The 22,111-nt window shown below is 47.5% G+C and overlaps 1 protein-coding gene across 3 annotated transcripts in view; it reads left to right on the forward strand.

Annotated features, from left to right (window-relative positions):
- The window catches only part of lmx1bb (LIM homeobox transcription factor 1, beta b), a 41,882-nt gene extending 20,456 nt beyond the window's left edge, over positions 1–21,426 (forward strand). For all 3 annotated transcript variants that reach the window (XM_029830223.1, XM_003974463.3, XM_029830222.1), the window contains 6 exons: positions 14,923–15,155; positions 16,915–17,087; positions 17,504–17,581; positions 17,939–18,005; positions 19,437–19,598; positions 20,390–21,426. In XM_029830223.1, the coding sequence (XP_029686083.1) occupies positions 14,923–15,155; positions 16,915–17,087; positions 17,504–17,581; positions 17,939–18,005; positions 19,437–19,598; positions 20,390–20,547 (871 nt within the window). In that variant the 3' untranslated portion in view covers positions 20,548–21,426. The remainder of the gene's footprint in view (positions 1–14,922; positions 15,156–16,914; positions 17,088–17,503; positions 17,582–17,938; positions 18,006–19,436; positions 19,599–20,389) is intronic.
- Positions 21,427–22,111: the final 685 nt, after the last annotated feature.

Below are 22,111 nucleotides of genomic sequence, written 5' to 3' on the forward strand. Positions count from 1 at the left end.
CAGACAACCAACCAAACGCCGCAGCGACCCTGCTGGTGAGCAGCTTGAAAAGATGCACCATTCCAAATAAGATAATTCCAGTTTACAGGGCTTCACGGAGCCAAAGGCAGCAGTGTATTTCTTCTTAGCATGCTGGGATTTATCTACCTCTTGGTTTGTGTCTCGCATTGTCTTCTTCCTGCGGTTCTCGGCACAAGGATTGTCTGCAGAATAGCATGTGCCAACAACTGTAAATTTTTACTATCACTCTCAATATATCATGAACTCAGAATTTGAGCATTCTTTTGTGGTGAGTTTCAAAATCACATTGAGGTAAATCATTATGAGGACCTCAGACCTTCCTTTAAGCATATAAATGATGTATACAGACAGACAACACAAGCACTGAGGCCAAAGCTGCGCAGTCTTCCAGGGAGGGCAGTTAAAGAATAAGCCCATCCTCCCCAATTCTTAAAGGTTGGGGGTGGGGGGGTTGTGGTATCCACAGCAGCAATACTCATGGTTTTGCTGTCAATGGAAAGCAAGGTGAGGGTGAAGCTGAGGGTGTCTTGAGTGTCGTCTGTCAGTGCATCAGCTGAATCAATGCGCTGCTGCGGCAGAAAAAAAGACCAGTCGAGTGCTATTGATATGTTTAACAAATTAGCCGGGGTGACGGCAGGTGTGATTGTGCGCACAGCTCTGGGGTCAGCTCGTCATATGGTGGCTAACAGACACGATATTGCTGCATGTCTTGATCTCTCCATTCCCTCACAATGGCATTAGGGGCACCCCAGGGAAATAAAGAGTCCCACTCCCCTATCCCCAGTGCTCTTCAAATTAACTCCCCAGAAGGTTAAGCTCCGTGATTCATAATTATTCAAGCAACGACGCTCTCCACGTCCACTTCTCAACCGCTCTCTCACTGCCACTTCTTCTGAGTGGCACTTGGCTTTTTGTGGGAAAGTCCGGGAATTAGATTAGCCAAAGCTGACCTGCTAGCATACAGCCAGATGACGGGAGAAGGATTGGACTTGATCCGTGCCCGTCTAACTGTCTCCCTATTCAATCTAGCTGTCTGTCTCTCATATGGCACATTATTGCTTGCAAGCCTCCCTATGGATGAGACATTTCCAGCCACAGCTATTCTGCAATTGCATATATGGCTCTCAGAGGAGCGGCCAGTGTCAGGAGTACGTCTCACTTGCATGGACATGATTTGAATGATGGGAGGTACGATTGGCCTTCAGTTCTCCTGTTGTGAGCTTTTGGCAGTCTCAGTGCTGGTGGACTCATTAAATAAGTGCCAGTGTCAAATGAAACATGGTGGCTCTGGAGCAAAGATGGCGGCAGAGTCTTTTCACAGCGACTGAGGCAGAACATGACTGTGTGCTTCTCTCTTGGTGCGAAAAATACACAATAAAGGCAGCGGGATTTCTTTGTCATATCAAAGGCCACAAGCATCATATAAATCTGCTGAAGAATCCATGTAAATGTGGATTGAGCACGAAACATCTCCCCGTCCTTAATCCTGAAATCAAAAATACATATTCTACATGTTACCAGTAGTGCGTTACATCTTCACAACTTATGCATTTTAATCAAAGTCAGTTTTCGATTGTAGCTTCGATTACAGCTGACAGAGGTAGTAGCATTTATTGGGAGTCTTGTATAAAGTTGTTCAAGCTAGATGGGTGTAATATTATATTTACACTATCTTAATATATGGCGCCATCCCATCTCACCCCTGAGCATCAGGGAACTCTTCTTTGCCATTTTTATTCAGTTTATCTTCTAATTTTAACCCAACTTCGTACAGCCGTGGCCTGGGTAAGAGAAAGGTGTTGGGCCTGAACTGTCCCCTCCAGTACTTGGAGGAGGCGCTGTGTACCTCTGAAGTCAATTGGACTCCGCTAGAGACGTGTGTAAATGTAATGAGGGACCGCGAGGGGCGAGGGGCCCGGGCTCCTCTCTCCACAATCACATAATTAAAATCCGATAATTAATCTCCTGATTCCACCACTCACCCATGTCATGGGAGAAATATTTGTGTTTGCTGCATAAAGCTGACACGCTCCGTGCTTCCTGCGTGCTTCTGTTTGGGGAAATCGGCTGTGGAGCCGATTCCTTCGCTGCCTACAGAGGTTTAAGGACAAACCAACACTCCCTCTGGGCCCTATTAGGAGACAAAGAGTAACACACACTTCTCAAGCAGGTACCCTAGTAATGTGTCCCCAATTTAGATAATGACTGGGAGTGAGATAAACTGAAGTGTGTATTACAGGTAATTGGATCTGCAGACTGGTGGTTACCTAAGCATAGATGGTGAACTGATTCCTCAACATGAGGAGATGGGATGTCAGCGATAACGACTGTAAACATTTCCCAGCAATATTTTATCCACGACCGAACCTCTGAGCCAGCAGCCAATCAAAGTTCCGAGCGAGGACGGTTTCACATCACTTCTCCTCTGATTGCACTGCTCTCTCTGCCTCGGCCAGTTAGTCTGAAGATGACAAAACAACGCCCGAGGCTGGCAGAGTGATCAAGTAGAGGGAGATTTTCTTCTGCTCTTGCCAAGGTGGAGTCTAGAAAAGTTGGCCATAATGAGGCTTGTCAAACCTGCGAGGTGAGGCGCGGAGCAAAAGCAAGGGTGCCTTTGGGGGCCTGGTGGGCTGAATCTCCTTGGCTTTTAAAGAGATTACCTTGGCAGGGAAGGAGCAGGTCTACCCAGTGGGATCAGGGCAACATAGGCCAAGCAGGCTATTACCAGCACTGCAGAGTAGCATCACAAGCTCCATTAATAATCTGATGATGAATGGCTTTAATTGGGGCTTTATGGCTTTTGCATAACCCCTCGTTTGCTTTTCCTCGACTCCATTCGGCACGGGCTCCTTGTTGGGTTTTCAAAATTATTTCAGATCGATTTGGATTTTGATTGCTTAAAAGAATCACTTGGCTAAACTTGACGGCTAATGTAATGACGGCTTAACAAAACATCCCTCAAAATGTGCCAGTTCGTGGTCAAAAGAGTCTGTTTGAAGACTCCACACAGGGTCAAATTTCCCCCACTCTTAATTAGATGAGGGATGGGCTTAATTGAATCAAATTCATTATCCTCAGCTCTAGAAATCAAGAGGCTCAATTGGAAATAAGGTTAGGCTCCCCCTCATCCATCATGCCTTAACTAACCAATTTACAGGCCAGCCGTTTGCATGAGGCATTATTACCTTGTCATAAACACTTACCTTTAAAATTCTTGAATCAGGCCATTATATTCCAAGCTTTTATCGCATTAGTTTGTATTCTGTTGTCAGCCTCTTTTTACCCAAGGTAAAGTAGGCTCTAAATAATTATACAAGCCACAAAAGGCAGAAACACTGTATGGATTGCAATTTAAAGCTGGCTGATAATTCAGTGTAATTAAGGCGCAGTACAGTTCTGCAACGAAAAGCACAAGAATCCGCCGTGTTTAAGGGATCCTCTCTTCGAATCCTAAAAAGAATTCACCTTTGCAGAGTTATCACGATCGTGCAGCGCACGGGCCCTGTTGCGTAAAATTTACGACGGTCCACCGTCGGGCCGCGTGTCCGCTAAATGCTGCTTGGTGGCGGCGCCATATTCTGCAACACATGAGGCCTGTCTTCACATCAGTGTTGAAAAGTGAATTAGTGAGCTCCATTTTGAAGTCCGTGATAGCAACGGTCCGAGAGCAATGATTTGTTGGTGGTGTATATTACAGCCCACGGTCAGGGAGGGGGCTCAGCGTGTGTGTGTGTGTGTGTGTGAGAGAGAGAGAGGGACAGGACAGGGGCCTTATCATTCAGTGTTTACTCACAGTAAATTGAGTTGAAATAATAGTCTTTCTCTGAGGCCAAACAATGGAGCAGGCTGCAGGCCGAGGGCCCGGACTGGTGCGGAGCCAGACTGTGCCACTTCAAAATAAAGGGCTGAGCCTCAGGCCATGGGGAGGAGGGGTGGATGGGCTGTTCACCAGTCGCAGAGCAGACACCCCTCTGTCAGGCACCTGGGTGAGACAACAGGGACCGAGAGGAGCGTGGAGCTGGCGGGGAGGCGGGGAGGCGGGGCGGAGTGATGAGGCCTAGGGCTCTGTCATTTGGTTGTTGCTAGAGAGAAAGCTGGTGCCCCAAGAAGCGACAGGTCCCAGTGGGACGGAAGCCTTTTACTCCCCTGGGTGGGAAGAGGGACTGGTGGGACGTGTCAATCCATAACACCCGTACCACAGCCTCTGGTCATGTGGAAGCTCCAGGAGTCTGACCTAAAGAGGGTGTGTGTGTGTGTGTGTGTGTGTGTTGTGATAGAGAGAGAGAATCAAAATTTAAATATAGACAATAGAAGTATTATTGGAATTGCACTTTTAGAAAAATAAACCTGAGGTCCAGCAAATATTCTGAAAACAAAATTGTAAATTGAAATTCATTTTCATTGGCTCTCTCTTTTTTAAAGTCAACTGTCGGACAAATCGAAACATTTGGAGCAAGGATTTTTCTTGGATTTTCACGGATTAAAAAAAAAAAATCTGTGGAGAAAAACAGGTGGTTTAAATTCAAATACACACAGACTTATTTAATAAAGGCGTCTGACTATTTGACAGTAGTAGTAATTAGTTAATTACACAAAGCTTTAACTGAAGGTGATTCGAGCACTGATATCCATCAATATTTTTGACACCAGCAGCTGAAAGCAAGAGGTGTTGCATGCAGTGCTCAGGCCCCCCACCCTGGCAAAACATTTGTGTGTGTGTGTGTGTGTGTGTGTGTGTGTGTGTGTGTGTGTGTGTGTGTGTGTGTGTTTCAGCTGCAGCCCGGCTCTATCGCGTCCCCTTCATTTATCATTCTGCAACATAAAGTGCTGCCACAGCCTTATAGAAACAGCTGCTTTTTTCAGGCGGCCACAGAGAATCGGCTGCTTCCCCGGCACACAAAGACACCTAAAGAGAGTGTAAAATTGGAGGATGAATGCAAACCTTTTTCCCTTGTTGAGAGGGCTGACTATGGCTGCCGCTGCAGCTGGAGACAATGTCACAATGTCTGAAGACAAATCAGCCTCCGTATAGACCCCATCATGTGCTGAATTAATGGCGGGGCGGGGGCAAACGTGCATAACTGCAGCTGCCGCACCTCAACGTCCTCCTCGGGGTCCGTATCAGAGGGTTGACGCAGAAATCTTGAAAGACTCGTCCAAGACGTCCACATCTTGCTTCTGAAAATGTATTGAGTCGCGTTTAAAAGCGTGTCAGTGCTCGTTAGGGGTCGTAATGCAGTCACTGTGGGGTCAACATCGTAGCTCTGGGGCCTGTCAGGGATCTATAGGCGTGCCGCGCCATACTGTCATGTCCCCGCTGCATTTAAAGGAGGGAATTTAGCCGAACCTGTTCCCTGTCAGGTGCAGAGATAAGACTCTGCAGGCACATGACAGAGAAATGTTCCACACGCATGCAGAATATAGCTGACAGCGTGCTCGCCGAATGCACGCCTGAATAACTTTGACCTTCAAACAGGTCCAGTCAAAGTGCATTTAAGAAGTTAAAACACTTCAGTGTTGTTCTGGTATAAAACCTGTTTTAAACGTACAATTTGTGACGAGAAGAGAACTGATCAAAGACAAGAGTACAAAAAAACAAAGTACATCATTTCCTTGGTCCTGCTCCACCCTACAATAAGTTGTGTAGTAATAAAACTGCAAGGACAGGTTGCATTTCATGCTGATTTTTTTTTTATTCTAGCATTTATAAGTTAATATCAGATTTTTATATTAACTCCCTTAAAGCCAACATCAGTTGCAGTACATTTTACCGTTACTTAGCGAGATTTATTTGGACATCTGACTTTCATTGGTTCAGACTTTACCTTTTTATTGAAAGGTAGAGTAATTCTGAGCTTTTCATCCCTCCCTTTTATGCCTGTCTGTCTCAGACAAACACTCCTAAATCGAATCAATCGGGAGAAAATTTATCTTCAAAAATATAGGGCCGACCTTTTCTCCTGACCCGACGATGGCTGGAAATAGTAGGTGGTCTTAATAATGTAGCTGATGCTCTTTAGTGAAACAGCAGGTTTGTCGTTTGCTCTGCGGCGTGTGTGCGCCCCTCTGTCTGCTTCACACATTCCAATACTGCACCCCTCTCCGAGGCTCCTAACTACCAGTCAGTTGCCATGGTTACCTCCATACATCCATGCCAGCCACTCCGACACTCCGAGACATATTTGTTTGGCTAGTGTAGCTACGTGCCGGACAAAAAAAAAAAAAAAAAAGAATCTCAGCTTTTTAGCATAACACCTGCTAATCTCAGGATTTAGCCCTTTGAAGAGGATTGCTGATCAGAAATTCAAATAAATTATTTGAATGCTAATCTGGGTGTTAATCCCTGGACCTCGGGTCTTGGAGCATCCTGTCTTTCAATAGCATTGTTTATTTTTCATTTGCTTTGCTTCTTTCGTTTTCCCTCGCCCCCTGCTGTCCTGTCCTCTGCTTGGCTCCCCGGTCTTTTGCCTTCATAATTCCAAAGGTGAATTGGGTGGATTGGGTGGATTCGGTGCATTTAAGGATTATCATCGTTCCAGTTGATTGGAATTTAAATTTACGTCCGATGTTTCTCGAGTGAGGCGTCATGATACCATCATGGGAAACTCCTAATTTTGAATTGCCAGAGGTTGATTGCGATCAACTAAAATGGGAGGAGCTGGGGGGCTGATGTGGGTCTTCTTTAAATTACGTTTTAATTCAGAAAAATAAATTTGAAGGGGAAAAACAACTCTGGAGGATAATAAAGGAGCATCCAGACCTAAACATATACATCCTTAGAACAACAATTACTGCTCATTGACTTGTCTGAGTAAGTAGCCAAGCGGACGTTAGCCTGTAATTGTGAGCCGTCTATCCTCGGTTTCAATGGTATCAACGACTTTTGTCTTGATCACACGCATACAAATCCAGGCTCTTGTGAACGCTGACTAATTCCCGGTTGCCTCACATTCTCTTTCTTCCCCCAAACTAATTTTGAGCTTAGGCTGAATCTCGGTTAGGTAAACAGAGGCTCCCTCATACGACAGACCTTCATCACAATGATCTCCAGATCATCAGCCCAATAAAAACCAGAGCAAACACTTTACTTTGCACCAGTACACTAAAGATTGGAAGAATAGGGGAGGGGGGGCATACAGGGGCCTTTTTTTTCCCCGGATTGTCTCTCTTTCTCCTGCGCTACCTATTAATCCAGTATCTTTCAGCCTCGGTAAACTCCTCAAGATGGACATCACTTGGTTGAGGGTGGAAGGAGGTCAAGCTCCGCTGGCCTCTGCACAGAGCTGTGGAATTTTTCATTAGTGCACAGCTGGGTCACAAGTGGCTCCAAAGCCGTCTTAATATTGTGGAGGCCCACAGATTAGGAGCGCAGAAAAGAAGCCAAAGCGTGATGCTCTCCACCAGACCCTGTCTTTGCATATTTGCAGACTTGCGCTTTAGAACACCTCATATTACTGTTTGTTTTATTTCTTACAGCAAGAACCTCTGGGTCAATAGTAATTATAAAGCCCTCCAATCCAAATGTTGTTTTTTAACCATTCCCACTCTGAATCCGTAAAAGGAGTCCATTGATTTTTCTTCCGACAAAATAAAGCAAATCTGCGCCAAATAATCGCTATCTGGTTTTTCACCGGGAGGTTCTCTGCGTCCTCTACTCTTATTTGTCATTTTGCGTGTTCTAAAGTCTGAACAAACAAACAGATTTAGCATAAAGTGCATCTTTAGTTAGCAAAAACAATTGAACGGCCCCAAATTTCTTTTTCAGAGGTCCAAATTTAATTTCTGTATGATTGTATTGTTATGGTATGTATACATATACATCTCCACTGTTTATGTGGGCGGATCTATTGTCCGTTTGAAGGAAAATGCAGTGCAGAAGCTGCAGCAGGAACGACATTAGCGTGGAATATATCGACCCTCTAAGAGAAATGAGTGTCCGCTGGTGGGCGAGCCAGGTATTTAAACATAAAATGCACACAAAGAGTAAGACACGTGTCTTTTTCTGCATGTGTCTGTGTGCGTGTGTGTATCTAGATTTGTGGAAAATTCTAAGCAGCAGCAGATGATTATAAAAAACATTTCTACGGCAACGTGACTCCAAATGCGACGCGAGCATTTGAAGTTGACTCCTGAATTGACCTCTCTCATTAAAACACGCCAATAAAAAGTGTGTGCGTCTGCGGGCAGTTGCAGTCAGCCACCGCTCTGTGCCATGTGAGAGCCATTACGCTTATTGTAGCGATCACTCTCGCCGCTCTCCCAGCTCTTTCATGGCCGGCAATCACTTGTGGTGGCTCGTCGAGGCGGCCGAGCCTTTTTACCGGCTGGGCGTGCTCCAGATTACCCAGGAACAGGCAGACAACAGCCGACCCGATGATTTCACAGGTGTTGTAACTATGTCAGGTCTCGGCAGCGACCGCCTTTACAAACTATTTCACACCGGAATTTCGGGTTGTTTGCCCTGGCGTCCGTCCCACGTGGAAAACACAATAAAACGGGAATTCAAAAGGAAAATAAAATCAAATGCTGCACCGATCTTTCCCAGCATAATTTCCTTCCCCGATGCTGTTTCGGGGACTTTTGTTTGTTTGGGCTGTAGAAACTGAGCTTTAATGCGATGTTGCACTCATTTTACATAGTGGGGAACAGCAGCTGTCCAAACAGCATCATGTGTGCCTGCCTGCTTACTCTTGTATTTAGATGTGTACTTAGCCTCCTCCTCTGCCCAGTACACTGTCCTTTTCACTCCATGAGCTTTGTTCTACCTGTGTGGCTGGGGGGGATTATTTCCACGTTGTTTTCCTAGTGACTCATTAGGCGCAACACGTGAAGGAGAGGCATCGGGTCGCTCCGTGCTACAAAACTAGCCCCGGCGTCTTGCATGTGGAGCTGCATGTGTGTGAACACGTCGCCTTATCTGACAATAACTCTCATATGATGACACCAGCAGGGTGGGCTGATTTAGAAACCTTCAAAGATCTACGCAGCCTTTTTTTTCTCCTCTCATTGTAGAATTAGCACCTCCAAAAACAGTCGGCGTAGACACGGGAATGAGCTCATTTGAACAATGGCTTAAGGGTGAGGGGTTCTTTGTGCAGCTGTACAGTGCTGCATTACCTATAGACACGCCTGGGACGGCAGTCTGGCTCAAAACTGGACTGAGAAGCATTCCAGCACATAGGAGCTCATGTTGCCATAGAAATAAAGCCATCCGACTACAGGAAAACCCGTGTTAAAACAAAAGTAGAGATGTCGAGCTAAAAAAAAAGAATTTGGCAAAATAAAAGACAGCAGTAGGAACACTGCTGGAGCGACAAAAACAAAACCCAGGGTGCTAAATGCTATTTACTTTAGATATATAATATGTATACTGGCATGTATGAAAAAAAATTAATCAATAAGTGCTTTTGAAAATGTATTTTCCCCTGTAAAGTTTAAGTACTATAGATGTAACTATGCTGTATATATCTGCAGAATTCTAATCATCCTGACCTGTAAATACAAATAAATTGATATAATATTAAGAAATGCTAGAATTATTATCACTAATAATAACAACAACCACAACAACAATAATAATAATAACCCATATATTTATAAAATATTGGTCAATTAATGAAAAATGAAATCCTTTGCTTGCATGTGTGTGTGTGTGTGTGTTTGATTTGGGTGCAGATACATTCCAAACGCCACGGCCTGTAACGACCGCTACGTGTAAACGTCCTGATGTTCTCCTGACCGACGTGTTTGAGCGGGGGGGGGGGGGGTCGTTACCACGGCAGACTAACTGCGAGCCGTCTCTCTTTGTAGATCCGCTGTAGTCCTGCTCAGCAGCCTTTAATAAGCGTCCCCTGTGAGAGTTCGGGCAGGTGCACACGCATCCACTCACACAGCTCGTCTGCTATTATCTTTTGCTATGCCAAGTGCAATCACGTCCTCTCATTTCTCCCCCGTGAGCTCGCAGGCAGCCGGTGCTGCACCTCACTGCAGGAACAAGGAAAACCCCGTGGCCAGAGCGGTGTGATGAAGAAGGCACCTTTGGGCCATTAGTGGTGTACACATCTTCCGTTAATGTGTTTTACTTTTACCTGCTGGGAGTTTAATTAAAAAACAAAGAGCCTCAATTTAAAGGCCATTATTATGCTAATGCGGTAAGCACGGGATGGTGATTAAGCAGCTTTTAGAGCTGACTGGAGCTGGCCCCTGGGAGCAGAAGGATGGCACTTTTTATTTGGCTTCATTACTCTCCATGAATCTATGCTCCAAAGAGAAATGCTGATACTATGAAACAAGGTCAGCTCAAGAGGTCTTTTATGGAAGCAGCGTTACAAGGCCCATGATACTCATGTTCTGAAGGTTGTTGCCCCCCCCCCCACCTTCATAGGCGATGAATGGACCAGGATTCGCTGTAGATGCCGCTTTACACATGCAGGTGAATAAGCTTTTCACATCTGCACCTCTGCAAGCAATCAAAGCCTGGTATTGGCGAAAGTCAGGGAACTATTTTTAAACTGTGGTCAGCCTCTACTTTGCCGCATACCGAGGACAACGGGACCATCATAAAGTAATTTTCAAAACATCTGCGTATCAAATGCTTTCTTCTCCGGCTTCGCCAATTTGCACGTACAGAAGGAGGCGCGTCTCCTGAGGAGCGGTTGCGAGACCTCCGCCACCTCCGAGTCAGACACGGTGGGGATTTATCCAGACAGCCGACAGAAGACGGGAGCGGCTGAACATTTGGGTGCGTTTGAAAACTTGAGCACGAGATGAGAGGATCACTGCCGTTCAAACCTTTAATCCCTCAGATTCTGCTCCTCTTTTCTGCTAAGAAACATAAAAAACGCACAAGATTCACTCATTTGAATGCAATTAAAAATGGGACGTTTATTGATTTTTGGCTTGTTTGGAGGCTTTCAATGGAGGTAAGCCACCTGGAGGCTAACTCAACAAACCATAGTAGCTATATGAGCCCATTTGGCCGGTCGTTCCCGCCCTCGCCTGACCTGCCTCTGAGGCTTCATCTCTCACCTCTGTGGTGATTGGCGTGGTCACAGGTTTCCTGCTCCAACACGAGGGCCCATCTTCAAAGTAATAGCTTCCAGCTGCTGCCTGGATAATCCTCATCCCCTCTGTTTCTGAGAGAGATGTGGTGACATAATAGCCCAGAATGCTCCTCCCGAAATTGTTCTGGCAATTCTCTATACTGCCGTTCGACAATAAAAGGAAAGACATCTGCACGTGTTGCTAAATGTAGCATGATTATCCAGCGCCATGAGCAGCTCCAGTCTCCCCGACCCACCGCTTTCCCTCATTCTCCAGGGATTCTTTTATCCCACCCAGTCTGATGCTTATCACTGCGACAGAATCATTAAATGTAATGTCCGTAGAATGAAAATCACTGGCAACATGTGGTGAAAGCTTAAGACGCTGTCACACTTTAAGTTGCCTTTTCAAAGGGAGGCTGAGAAGAAAAAGGAGGGTTTGAGAGACTTTTTGGACTCTTTATGCAGACAAATGTCTTTAAATGTCCAAATTCAAATTCAAAATGGTCATAGCATTGAATCTAATTTCTTTTCTTAAACCAGGGTATAAAAAAAATAAATAACTGCAAACAAAATCATGGACAAAATTATTCACACAAATTCCCACATTCATATTTAGCTCGTTGAATAAAATCACTGGTTAAAAGTTTTATTAATTGCTACTTGGGTGACAAAAAAGATTAAAAACAAAACCCCTTGGAAACCCATCAGAAAGCTTTTTTAGTTGGGATTTCATCTAAGTTTTACGTTAGCCACAAACACGGCCGGCGGGGCTACGAGCCTCAGCGGTGCGATAATCTGCCATGACGGTGGGGTGAAAACCATTGATAACGTGAGAAAGAACAGACAAGGGATTACAGGTATGTGGACACAGGATTAAAAAGGGGGACGTGATGATTCCTCTGGGACAGCAATGTGCTGAGACGGGACCTTTTCTTCATTTATGAGTCCGGTTCTGGGGAGGCCTGGGTAAATATTGACAGTTCTCTGTGCTCGAGATGCAGCCATTGATCCACACGGGAGGGTCTGGCGGCTTGATCTGCGCGTTCAGGTGCGGGGGGGGAGGGGAGGAAAAGGCAAAAGCCTCGACGTGGGTCATTATCCTGGTGGTCTTTTTTAAATTAGCTTAACACTGCTGACTGGGCCGCCTCTGCGACACCGAGGGTCATGTTACGCACGCAGCCACGAAGGGTCCAGAGAGCAGATCTGAAGCGGGCCTTGAGCATGACGGGGCACCGAGATCAAGCAGAGGCAGAAGGCCGTAAATGATGCGCTCGGTCGCACCTACAGCGCTCTGAGATCTTTGATATCCCGGCAGGGTCGAGGGGAGAGCCGCGGCAGCTCCCGTCCCTGTGTTTTTCGATATATAATGTCATCATTTACATCTTCTCCTCTGGCTCCTTGGAGCACCTCGGCCCGCTGGCCTGCTCCTCAAACCACTAATCAGGTAATGTTGGGGAGGTTGAATGGCGTGCCTCCCCCCCGGTCAACCTTCACTGCTCACACAGTGGTGTTGTTTTAAAGAGCATTCTTCAGCAGCTGAACTTGGAAAGGTATTAAAGTGGGATTAGGCTCCTCCACAATCCACTGCTTGTGTCATTCAGGGAGTTTGTGTTCTCCTCTCCCCACTGCCGCCTCCCCACTCCTCCTCCTCTGTTTGATTGTGGCTAGCCACAGGAGTGGGACTGACTGTGCCTTTCAAAGGAGAGGGGTAGGGTTAAATCCCTAGTCCACTGCTCCCTGCTAATTCTCCTTGTTCCTTAGAGAAGGATTTACTTCTGCTGCCAGCTTCTCAAAGCCCTCTCTGCCCATCCGAAAAGTCGCTGTTGCCTTCCTGTGGAGGTGTGGTTGCCATAGAAGGAGCGTCATGCGTGGCTATTCCATCTGAACCCCACTGAGAATGGGGACCGGGGTCTGAAAACAGGCAGAAAGTCCGGATTAGACGCAGGGACAAAGCAAGACAGGAAGATTCCAGAAGGGACAAATAGGAATTACAGCAGCAAAAATAATGCAAAGTGACAGAGAGGGGAAATAGAAAAATAATGGCTTACAAGATTAGACCCAGTGAGGAGAAAGAAGAAAGGAACTGGGGCTGAATTAGAATGTTTTCATCTAGATGGGAAGATTTGCAAAAGCAGCCGTAGGTGAATGCCGAGGTCTTATCAAAAAGTGCGCTAACAAGTCATTTCCTCAATGTTCCCTGCTTCTTTTTCTTAGCCTAAGCCAGCGATCATTAGCTAAACATGACGGAATCATTGGCCTTTCAGCCCTCATCGCAGCACGTAGCGCGCTAAGCTCGCTAAAATCTATATGTTATAAAAAAAACCTCTCTCAATATTCATGTTGTCCGTACGCGACTGTGTCGGATCTTTTACTTCCTCTGGTTTGTTGCTTGTTTAGACGCCAGATCCAGGTTGGCAGTTAAGCTAAACTAGAACCCTGCTTGTTTGAGATACGTGCCAACATTTCTTTTTCAAAGGATTATCCTCAAGGTTTTCCATAGTCGAATAATAATCTTCTTAACTTATTGTAATAAATGAAAGATTAAAGGATTCCGTCGACCCTGCGAAGGCCGGTTTCTGATAGCTCTATTTTTTTTTTTTTGCTGCTGCTGCCACCTTATACCCAAAAAATGGGTTGATTATGGATGCAATTAACATATTTGATAGGATCTCCTGAAGATAGCATAAAAGTCTGCTTCCACGATGCACGCAGCTGCACACACACACACACACACACACACACACACAAACACACACACACACAGTTCCACGTGTGAATACACTCAGCATATCAGCGCTCCATCAGCACCTATAACAACATTACCATAACAAAAGCACCCTTTGGTCTCCCCGCGCTCATATTTACACATTATATTCATCACTATCGCTCATCCCTTTTCGGAGCTGGCGGATGATGTCACTTGTTCATCCCGCTGCCTCTCTATCCAGCACAATGAAATAGATGTTCGCCACAAACAGATAGGCGGCTGCCAGCTGTCTTCCACACCGGGGCAAACAAAGAGGCTACTAATAAATCCAGCTTTACGGCTGGACAAGATCATCCGCACCCGCCGCCTCCTTGTATCATCTAACGTGGCTTCTTTTGGAAGCAACGGAGAGCAAATGAAATGGCTCTCAGTCGCCAATAAAACAATGCAAACATCTTCCTGAAACGATGAAAGGGAAGATGGAGGCGTTGTCGAGGAAATGGTCGCGGAGGCAGCGCTTCGCCACAAAGCTGCGATATTTGACGGGGAGATGAAATATGAGCGGAGCAGGAGCTGCCCGGCGGTCGGAGATGCTCTGCGATAGCTTATCTGATGCATACGGAGCGGCGTGCTCAGGGAAGATATGTATGAAATGTCAGTAGAGGCTCGATGAGGGGGGGGGGGGGACCCGGGAACCGATCGCTTTCATAGCTTTGTGAGGAGGTTTGGGTGCCCATGACTGAGCTCATTTGGAATGACGGGGGTGGGGTGGGGTGGGGGTGTAGCCACCCCAGAAGGTTTGACAGATGAGCTGCTGCTGGAAGAGTCATTTCCTTGTGCTGCCCGCAGGATCAGCAGGTCACATGGGCTCTTAATCAGACGTCCGAGTCAACGGTGAAACAAAATAAAAGCTCGCGTGTTCAACATCAGGTCGACACAAAGGGGGGGTGGGAGGGGGGCTGCATTTATTGCAGCTAGCATAGGTACAGATAGAACAAGTGTTGTACCAACGATCAAAGATGAGTTTAGCTGATTGGGACACAGTGTTAAATAATCCTATTTTTAATCCCGTTGGGTTTAAAGGTTTTCCATAAGGTAAAGGCCACAATATCCCGGCTCTGACAGAAGCAAATCGCTGTCTCTCCGCAGGTTGTTCGCCACCAAGTGCAGCGGCTGCATGGAGAAGATCGCGCCCACGGAGTTTGTGATGCGCGCCCTGGAGTGCGTGTACCACCTGAACTGCTTCTGCTGCTGCGTGTGCGACCGGCAGCTGAGGAAGGGCGACGAGTTTGTGCTGAAGGAAGGCCAGCTGCTGTGCAAGTTCGACTACGAGAGGGAGAAGGACCTGCTGAGCTCGGTCAGCCCGGACGACTCGGACTCGGGTGAGACCTCTGAAACCATTCCGCGGCTGGGTGAGAGCAACACCCAGGTGTGACCATCAAGTGACACCCACGTATCGGGTGCTCTGTTCAGATTAAGAACCTCTTTCAGGCGACCTGGCAGCAGAGGAAAGAGGGAACATTTTACACCACTTAGCAAGTCCTTTAGCATTGAGCATTTAGCATTGAGCAGCACACCAGCTCTCCATCACACGGAGAACCAAACGGCCTTTCCCCCCCCCAGTGCGGTTTCCACTCTCCCGTCCTGGGTTGGAAGGCTGTCGGTGGTCGTAGGTTCGCAGCCATGATGGAGGAAGACCTCGCCGTGATTTGTAGCAGACGATGTGCCGGTGAAAGAAGAGAGAGGCAGATCGTATAGATGAATACTGTAGATAATGCGGCCACGGTTTTATGGGCAGATTAAATCCTTAAGAATCAGGGGAGCGTCTGTAAAAATGTTGCTCGTCCACGCCGTGAAAATAACAACTAAACTGTCCAGTTTGAATCGCCGGTGTCCCGTTTCAAGTGAGGGTTGTAGATTGATACAGTAGGAAGTGGAAACAGGACGCCGGTGATGGTCGTGCATGCGTGCTTCAGCCTGGTGCTGGAAAGAATTAAATCACTGTATCATGCTGACTGACAGAGCCACCCCCCCCCCCCCATCCTCGCCCCCCCATCCTGGGCTCTTATCAGCTCTAGTGTTCCTTGTGTAGCCTCCACACACAATAAGGCTCCTCGCCAAGCCTCACTGTTCGCCACCATCTGGCTCACATTTAAACACGCACAAAAGCCGGAATTTGTCAAATACATCTGTGCTTGTGTCAACTTTTGTCAACTTGTGGGAATATTTGCTCTGCGCGCGTCTTCCCCCGGACGTGTCCCGGTGTAACGGCTCGGCGTGTCTTTTGTGTCTCCACGGTTTCGCGATGGGGAGGAAATGTTGACATGTAGAGTCTAACTTCAACACGTGGTGGGTGATTTGTTTTCTCTCTCCTGCTTGGAGAAAAGTCGGCGTAGAGGTCAGACAATGGTGCACGGAGACAGAGCGCACCGCAGAAATGTATATTTCATACGTACATTCCCCATATGGTCCTTTATTGGCCGAATGAGCAGGTCCTACCTTCTTTAAACTGATTTCTCCACTTATATTTCAGTGCCAAGAGTGTAATATCCTGCTGTTAACGCTGAAAACTCCATTTGGGAGTTGTGGTTTGAGCTGGACTTTGTTGCTGCGTCTCAGAAGATGCATGTCCCACGTGCACTCGGCTCTATTCCATCTCGCGCTTGATGGAGTGTCGTTATCAGAGATTGATTTAGTGTAAATCGGACAAAGCTGAGGGCCATAAATTACCGGCGAGCGGAGCCCAGCGCGGTGACAAACGCTCATCCTTCAATGTTCTCTTGCACGGAGCGCCGCCAGCCTGATTGTGCACGTGACCTCTCCTTTAGTTGGGAATCTTTAGCGGTATCAAAAACAGGTGTCTTCTCGTGATTGTGCACCAGGAAAGCGCTGCTGACTGGAAGGACGTTCTTTTTCTCTAAAACTGGAAGATCTGAGATGCTAAAATACGGTTGGATGTAAAAACTGGGCAGCTGTCGCTCGCGCAAGGTTGTTGGGTCCATCCCAGGCTGCTGGCTCCACCTCTGGTGTCTGAAGGGTGATGCAGAACTAGCCATCAACCACCCTGACCACCTTTTGGAGATAACGTACATAAAGGTCTCCAAGAGACGTCCGGTGACGTCATCTGGCTTCTGTCCGCAGAGAAAAGCGATGACGAAGAGCTGGACATCAAGCAGGAGAAAGGCATCAGCCAGGGGAAGGGGGACGACAGCAAGGACTCCAGGAGGCCCAAACGGCCGAGAACCATCCTCACCACGCAGCAGAGGCGGGCCTTCAAGGCCTCCTTTGAGGTGTCATCAAAGCCCTGCAGAAAGGTAAGAGGACTCCAATAAAGCCGAGCTGTGGGAGCTTTTGGTGCCGAGACGCCGACCACTGTTCCGACGTTAGTTTCACAAATAAAATTCTCAAATTAAAAAGCCCCCCCCACCCCCCACCCCCCCACCCCCAGCTCTCAGAGCTCAGCTTTGAAGTGGGGAGCAGCACTCTGGTCTGTGTTAACCGAGGCAGGCTGGTGTGAGGCGGTACCAAACGTCATGCTCAGATAGGAGTCCTGCTCCCGCGCCAACGCTTTGAAGATCCAATAATCAGCAGGTCCGAACGACCACTGCATTCATTCAACCTTTCCTTCCAAAAAAAATCAAAGAGCGGACAAGGCGGCTGGAAAAATCCTCGGACGTGGGCTCGCTGGGACGGCGAGGTGCTGAAAACGTGTTTGTCTTGGTGCTTTCAGGTGAGGGAGACCCTGGCCGCAGAGACGGGGCTCAGCGTTCGGGTGGTGCAGGTGTGGTTTCAGAACCAGCGAGCTAAGGTGAGAGCCGCTAGTGCTAGCATGTGCGCGCAACAGCCTTCCTCTATCACAAAGACACCCAGCCCATAAATCAGCGTCAAACTTATCGCTGCATTCCTTCAACAAATGCTTAAAAGGGGGGAGAAAATCCCGAGGAGTTGCAAATCTAGCTCGCTCTCGCATTAAATGTCTCCACTCTCCTCTTTTCTGATCGTTATCTGCTGGGAAGCTTTGATTCTTGACAATGAAGCGCGCCCAGACGGAGGTTCTCGGCAGTTCACTCCAGGGTGAACGGCGAGGAGCATCCTTTTTAAATTAAAGAGCGCTTGTTAGCTTTTTGGGAGGGGGTTTCTCACCAGTCCGACTCCTTCTTTGCAGATGAAAAAGTTGGCCAGGAGACAGCAGCAACAGCAAGAGCAACAGAATTCCCAGCGGCTCGGCCAAGGTAGGACACCCAACACACAACAGAAGGCCGAGGAACCTAGGAGGTTCCACACCAGACGTTCTCGAACTCGTGCGTCTAATTTCTGTTTCTGGCTAAAATCATTTAAAGATCCCCTCCAGAGCTCTATTAAGGGGGTGTTTAGAAGTGTGGTTCCATATGTTGACACAATATGGTGCGGAAAGGGCTGCGGAGACGCGGAGACGCCACCTTTCAGCGTCTGAGGTTGACAGGAACCTCAGGGAGGGACGATTGTGTTTGACCCCAAACACGCGGCGTTTCTTCGCCGTGACTCACGCGAGCGTTCTGTGCTTCCCTGCGGTGAGACGCCGTAGATCTGTCTGACACTCGGGCTTCGTGCGAGCGATGGCGGAATGTGTCCCAAGGAAAATTCCCAATCGCTTGGTAAACACGAGTCATTTACACATTAAAACATGTAAACAGTCGGCTGAATGTGCGACACACATTCTGCTGCGTGTTTGGCAGCAGAATGGTTCCCTTTTTCGCAAACAATTCTTTGGTATTCCCACTTTTCTGAAGATACAAACAGGACAGATTTCTTTCCAGGGAAGACAAAAGCGCCATTTTAGCCGATGAAACAGGAAAACAACCGTAAAGCGACAGATGTCTGACCTGGAGGAAGGAGAGAAAGCTTTGGGGCATCACTACGGGGGGGCAGAAAAAGGGGTGTTGACGTCATTCGGCCAGGACGGGAGTTTGTGAAGGGGATTGTGGGAGAAGCCACAAGAAGGGCGACTTGAAGTTTCCATGGAAAACCTCATGTTGTTTTTCCACAGCCTGGGAGCGTTTGGGCTTCTCATCTTTAATCCACCTGCTTCTGCTTTAGGAGTCGAACCCAACAGGTCCGCCTCATCACAGCTGAGCTGGTTCCTCTGGTTCCTTCCATCTTGGAACCACGCTGAAGGGAATTAGAATGGAAAAACGTTGCTTTTTTCCCAGCTTTCTAGTGATTTAATGCCCTAAACTTCTGCCGATGGTTCTTTTAATCACGGCAGGTCGCGTCAGAACGAAAACATACCGATTTGTTGCTCGTTTATGTCATGTGACTGCAGTTTAGCCTCGTTTATTGTTAGCTTGGAGAACTTCCAGCCCAGAGATCCTAAGTATGCGGCTCACCGGGACGCCATTAGCGATGCACCCCAACAATCCTGAAGCTGTGGTTTTTGCTAGCACCTCTATCTGGAATTGCTCGGCCAGTAGCAGCGACACACGTTTCACGTGTTCAGCTGTGTTTCACATCATCCGACGCCACAAAGGAAGCATTCAAACGGGTTTTTTTCGACACGTCGAGGATTGACGCCCGACGTTTCGGGAGTAGCGTGCGGCGCGGCGGGCTCTGGGGAGCGTCCGTACGGTGGAAAAGCTCCAAGTTCTGTTCTGTATCGGGTTTTCTGACACTCTTGTCCCTCGCAGAGGTGATGTCCAATCGGATGGAAGGGATGATGAACTCCTTCACGCCACTGGCTCCCCCGCAGCAGCAGCTGGTCGCAATGGATCAGAACGGCTACAGCACGGACCCCTTCCAGCAGGGGCTCACCCCCCCACAGATGCCCGGGGACCACATGAACCCATATGGTGAGCATCCGGCGGCGAACTGCAGCCGTTCCCAAATCAAGGCGCAGGCGGCGGCGCGGGGACACCCGCACCAGATAGCTGCTCTGTTTAATGTCATTTAACCCCTGTGCCTCCACATGTCCCTTCACTCCGGGGCTCTTTTCCCCACCGCCACGTTAAGCTCCTGAATCCCAACACCGAAACAATACGTCCACGCGATAGAGAGAGCGGAAACGCAAAACAAGGAGAGCGGAGGAGGGAGGAAAAATGGGAATGCCGCGTTTCCGAGCGATGTCCTCAACAAGCCCCAGAGGGACCGTTTCCCAAAGTTCATAACTTCTTCATAATTTGCCTCCATTTAGTTCCGCTCGGCAGCGCGAGCCCAAATCCCCCATCTCATCACTCGCCTTCGGTTTGGGGGAGAGGAGCAATATTGGCAAGGCATTAAAAGATATGTCTCCAATCACTGTCCCCATTTTGTGCAACACTATCATTAAGATCCGGAGTGTAATAAAGTTAACGATTCCCTCCTGAGGAATAACGCGTCCGGCTCTTATGAAAGAGTCGCTATTAAGCAGATCTTTTAGGAGGATGCCCCTTGTTTACATGCTCCCCAGCACGGCGCAATGGTCCCAGCGAGGGCAGCAAAAAGTGAGCTCTGATGAGAACCAACAACCCGGCGCTCCCGGTTGTGATGACAGGCGGCGGCGGTGCCTCAAAGCGACTGTTAGGAATTCTAATTTCCCAGCGCTGCTGTGAATCCGGAGCGGGAGACGGATGCTGACGGTTGTCTCTGTGCCTCCCCTCTCCAGGTAACGACTCCATCCTCCACGACATAGACAGCGACACGTCTCTAACCAGCCTCAGCGACTGCTTCATGGCGTCCTCGGAGGTCAGCTCCCTGCAGGCCCGCGTGGGAAACCCCATCGACCGCCTCTACTCCATGCAGAACTCTTATTTTGCCTCCTGAGAGACCGAGCACCGGAATAAACTGCCCGTCTGAACCTGAAGGAAGTTCCTGGCTCTACTTTACTCACTAAGATCGTTAAAAACCACTTGTTTTAGGACGCGGACGATTCCGGGGGAGGGGGGGGGTGGATTCAAAGCTGTTAGAGGTGACAGGAGGATCACTCCTCTCTTTGCTCTCTTAACGAAGACGAGCGCGTATTAAAGCCACTGATTAACGCCCTCAAGCCAAAAACAGTGAGTTTCTACAGTGCATGATCAATTGTAAACTGAAACCTTTTGTAAGACCCCCCCCCCTCCCCCCTTCCCCCCCGGTTCCCTGTTTACCGTTAGCCTTTTGATCACTTTCGATAGGGTTAGATATCGTGTTTATAGTGAATAGGGGCAGCATGTCTGCAAGAGTGACTGTACATTATGTGTATGTATGGTGAGAACGTGTAGAGGAGCAAACACATGTAGGAACAGTGAAGTGTAAATACCCCCCACCCCAGGCAAATTGGATGTGCATGTTCAAATGGAAAGCGTTCTATTTATTTAACTATAACAGGCTCTTGAAGGCGCATAGTCAAACTGAAAAGCTTTATTTAAAAGGAGAGAATTTGTTTTTTTTGTGTTGAGCATTTAGTGAGTATCACCACTCATCTGTATGCCTTTTTAATATGAAGATTAACCTCTGTTTTTTATTTTTTTTTGTTCCTCCAGCCAAGCTGTAAATGAGCAATGTTGCTATTTATTTGGTACCGACCATAGAACCTTCTGTTGTCATTGTCATATGTGCATTCGCGAAAATGTTGAAGTTGCTAATTGACCAAAGTTGACTGGTTTGATGAATAAACAATGTCTTTCACCTAATAACATTAAATAAATGTCCTTCAGTGATCATCACCGTGGCAACCGTCCACTGTTTTGTGAACACGGCGCTAGCAGCTTTGCTTTAGCATCAGTTGCTCCTTAAAAGTCTTTAGCTTGCTAGTTTTGCTAAAGCAAGAGCTGGAGACCAGATTTATGTGTGAATATAGTTTTGTTTTGCTCTTATATTGATGAATATGTGCCCCCCCCAACAGGCCCAGGTTTTATGTTGCTACTGTAGCTACATTAATGTAAGTGCCACTTTAACGAACCCGCCGTGATGTGATCACAGGCTAATACGCTAGATTAGCTCTTTTCAAACATGGAAAACCAGAGCGTAAGCTTAAAAAAACAGGACACTGTTCCACATTACTGAAATTACAGGGTTAGCATTTTAGCATTTTAGCATTGGTTCTCAAATCCATGGAAAACTGCAAATTAAATCCGAAAATGCTGATTTGTCGAATAGAATAGAATAGAATTACTGTCACTGTTCCAAAGAAACGATGGGAAACAGTTTGGCAACTCCGGTATTGCGGCAACAAGCAGTCCGGTGGTGAGCCAGCAACACGCTCAGTTGCCCTCACAACCCTCTGGAGATCCTGCCGCTGCAGCCCTAGCTGAGGATGCTACTTCCCCAGGAAGTAGAGTCTTTGTTGGACTTTCTTCACCTGGTGGGAGATGTGCCTGGTCCAGGAACATTGTGTAACTGCTACACA

Source organism: Takifugu rubripes, chromosome 21, assembly GCF_901000725.2.
Source record: "Takifugu rubripes chromosome 21, fTakRub1.2, whole genome shotgun sequence".
Classification (NCBI taxonomy): domain Eukaryota; kingdom Metazoa; phylum Chordata; class Actinopteri; order Tetraodontiformes; family Tetraodontidae; genus Takifugu; species Takifugu rubripes.